The following is a 3,153-nucleotide window of genomic DNA, read 5'->3' as shown; positions in this document are numbered from 1 at the left end:
AAGTGGGGGGGGGGGGAGATTGAGGGAAAGGGATAGTTAGAGAATTTGGGATGGGCATGTACACACTGCTATATTAAAAATGGATAACCAAAAAGGAGTTACTATTTAGCAGAGGGAACTCTGCTCAATGTATGTGGCAGCATGGATGGGAGGGGAGTTTGAGGGAGAATGGATACACATATATGTATGGTTGAGTCCCTTTGCTATCTCCCTGAAACTATCACAACACTGTCTGTTGACGATACTCCAATACAGAATTTAAAAAATATTTTTGTTAAAAAAGGACTATGACACTCAGGTTACTAGGCATCAGAAAGAGGCAGAGGTCTTTATTCCTCTCCACTCTGCCCATGTAGTTTCTGTGTTCACCAACGATGAAAATACCCACACTCATTACTTTGAAAGACATGTGGCTTCTTGTATGCTGTCCATTGGCCTTATGCTCATGAGTGAATGAATACCCGACAGTTGTGGAAAAATAACACCATGGACCTAGAGATTGTCATACTAAGTGAAGTAAGTCAGACAGAGAAAGAGAAATATATGATATCACTCATATGTGGAATCTAATTTATTATTATTTTTTGGAATTGAATTAAAGAATGATACAAATAACTTATTTAGAAAAGAGGAAGAGACTCAGATTTCAAAAACAAGCTTATGGTTACCAAAGGGGAAATGTGGGAGGGAGAGATAAATTAGGAGTTTGGGATTAACAGATACACAGTACTGTATATAAAATAAATAACCAACAAGGGCCTGCTGTATAGCATAGGGAATATTACTCTATATCCTGTAATAAATTAATGGGAAAATAATCTGAAAACGAAAGAATATATGTATAACTGAATCACTTTGCTCTACACCTGAAACTATCACAATGTTATAGATCAATTATACCCCAATAAATATTTAAAGACATGTAATTTACATTTTTCTGATAAGATTAGGGATACAGTACTGAGTTCCTCATCAATGAATGCAGAGAATGGATAGAGTGGAGTCACGGCTCATGAGCAGAAAGGGGCTGATAAAGGGAAAACACATGGAAATCAGGCTGGTTGTATTCACCAACCACCAACTAGGATTATGAAAAATAGCAAGAGTAATGTTAAAGATGGAGGACAGGGTGTGGAAACACATGAAGGTGCTCGACAAGAGTAGGATGCTTTGGGTGGCTCTGGACTCAGCGGAGGGTCTGGGAGACACACTAGCCTTGTGAATATACTGGACTTGCCGCTCATGTCTGTACAGGGTGAGAATCATGGAGCCACTGGCCCAGAAGATGAGCACAGAAAATGACATTTCAGGGAACACTACCAAAGCTACATATATTGAGCCTGAGATGTTCTCAAGATCTGTGGCAACACAGTACCCGAAATCTCTTGTATTTGTCATGTTTGTGCTGTGCCATTTGTCAGAAACATATAATGTATGCAGAGGAAAAATGAGATTTACAAACAGGCACTGGATCCAGCAGAAGGCAATGGAGAAGGCAATGTACTTCGGGGCTTTGACTTTAAGATTCTTCCAACAGGAGTTCATGGGGCTGATTGTGACGGTCTGGAAGATAACCAAGAGGCAGGTGATGCCAAAGGACAAACTCCTGCCCACTCTGTCAACATACAAAAGAAGTTTGCAGGCAAAATCACTGAACACATGTTTCCACCCCAAAGCTCTAATTGTATGAGGGGCTCCTTTCGAGAGGATGATCAAGAAGTTGGCTATAGTCAGGTGTTTTAGAATCATAACTGTGGCTCTCATCCTGCACTGACTGTGGTAAAGAAATAGGTAACGGTAAAGAAGGGAGAAATTGCCCAGAATTCCAATCATAATCTGTAATATGAATATTATTCCTAGGGCAAGATCTCTGGGGGTTATTTTTTTCATTCAATATTTTTAAATGAAAGTGTTCTCCTTCTTTTAAAGGGTTTTTATCTTTATTATTTATTTATTAGGCTGCCCCAGATCTTTGATCTTCAATGTGGCATATGGGATCTAGTTCCCCGATCAGGGATGGAACCCAGGCCCCCTGCATTGGGAGCACTGAGTCTCAGCTACTGGAATACCACAGATGTCCCCAAAATATTTTCCATTAAATAGTGACAGTCATTCTTCTGAGTTAAATGTCTCATGGATGTTTTTTGACAGCAAGTGTAATGTTACTTTTGTGCTCCTATTGGTTTGCCAATGTCTCATGAGACAGGAAGAGATGGAGAGATAGCTGGTGTATTTCAAGGAAAAGTCAGCAATAAGGATGAAGAAGAGTTAACCTGGAGGAAGCAATGACAAGTGAGAGTAATTAGAAAGAGAGCTTATTACAACATTTCAAGAATAAGCTGAAATTTTCTAGCTAGATTAGAGAAATGTAGCACTTCAATCACAGCCCATATCATCAGACAAATCTATTCTGAGTAGATTCCATTTCTAATTTTAAAATTGATGCAATATTTAGAAAAACAATTTCAAAATTTTAAATTAAAAATATACCTGAAACACTGTAAAACATATAAACCATATGGGAAAATGACTTTATCTTATCTTTAGCTTCTATTAAGACTGGCTTACATCAAAACACACACACACACACACACACACACACACACACAAGATTTGTCACCAAAACAAAGAACTCTTAAAGACCATATAGTAGAATAAAACATGACCAAACTGTTTTCAACAGAAACTTCAATAATTATTCAGCAGATAATACATATGTAAACAATATTCAATGTCCTTAGGAATCAGGAAAAGGAAAATAGAACCGTTACCTACACATCAAACACCATCCAGAAAACTAGAATGGAAATGACAGAAATACAACGTTTTGGCAAAGATGTGGGTCAACCAAGAATCTCAATCACATATTAAAATTGGAACAAAGATTTTGGAGACTAGATGTAATCTTATGTTTCAACAGTTCCTCTCCTATGTGTATCATCAAGAATAGTAGAATTTATATGCTAGCACTTACTCATTACTCATGTGTGTGTGCAGGCTCAGTCACTTCAGTCATGTCTGACTACTTGAGACTCTATGGACTGTAGCCCGCCAGGGGTTCTCCAGGCAAGAATATTGGAGTCGGTTCCCATGCCCTCTTCCAGGGAATCTTCCCAAAGCAGGAATAAGACCTGTGTCTTCTGAATTGCTGGC

General features: G+C 38.5%; 1 protein-coding gene across 1 annotated transcript; it reads right to left on the bottom strand.

The window, feature by feature from the left end:
- Positions 1–972: 972 nt before the first annotated feature.
- Positions 973–1,890, bottom strand: LOC136159337 (vomeronasal type-1 receptor 4-like). The gene has a single exon (XM_065921421.1). The coding sequence runs from the start codon at positions 1,888–1,890 to the stop codon at positions 973–975; it is 918 nt and encodes a 305-aa protein (XP_065777493.1).
- Between the last annotated feature and the right edge of the window lie 1,263 nt (positions 1,891–3,153).

Source organism: Muntiacus reevesi, chromosome 2 (assembly GCF_963930625.1).
Source record: "Muntiacus reevesi chromosome 2, mMunRee1.1, whole genome shotgun sequence".
NCBI classification, from domain to species: domain Eukaryota; kingdom Metazoa; phylum Chordata; class Mammalia; order Artiodactyla; family Cervidae; genus Muntiacus; species Muntiacus reevesi.
The sequence above is the reverse complement of the archived record's forward strand: the minus strand, read 5'-3'. Positions and strand labels throughout refer to the sequence as shown.

Bases quoted from the DNA above. Each gene is read 5' to 3' on its own strand.
- LOC136159337 (XM_065921421.1), bottom strand. From the start codon at position 1,890: ATGAAAAAAATAACCCCCAGAGATCTTGCCCTAGGAATAATATTCATA.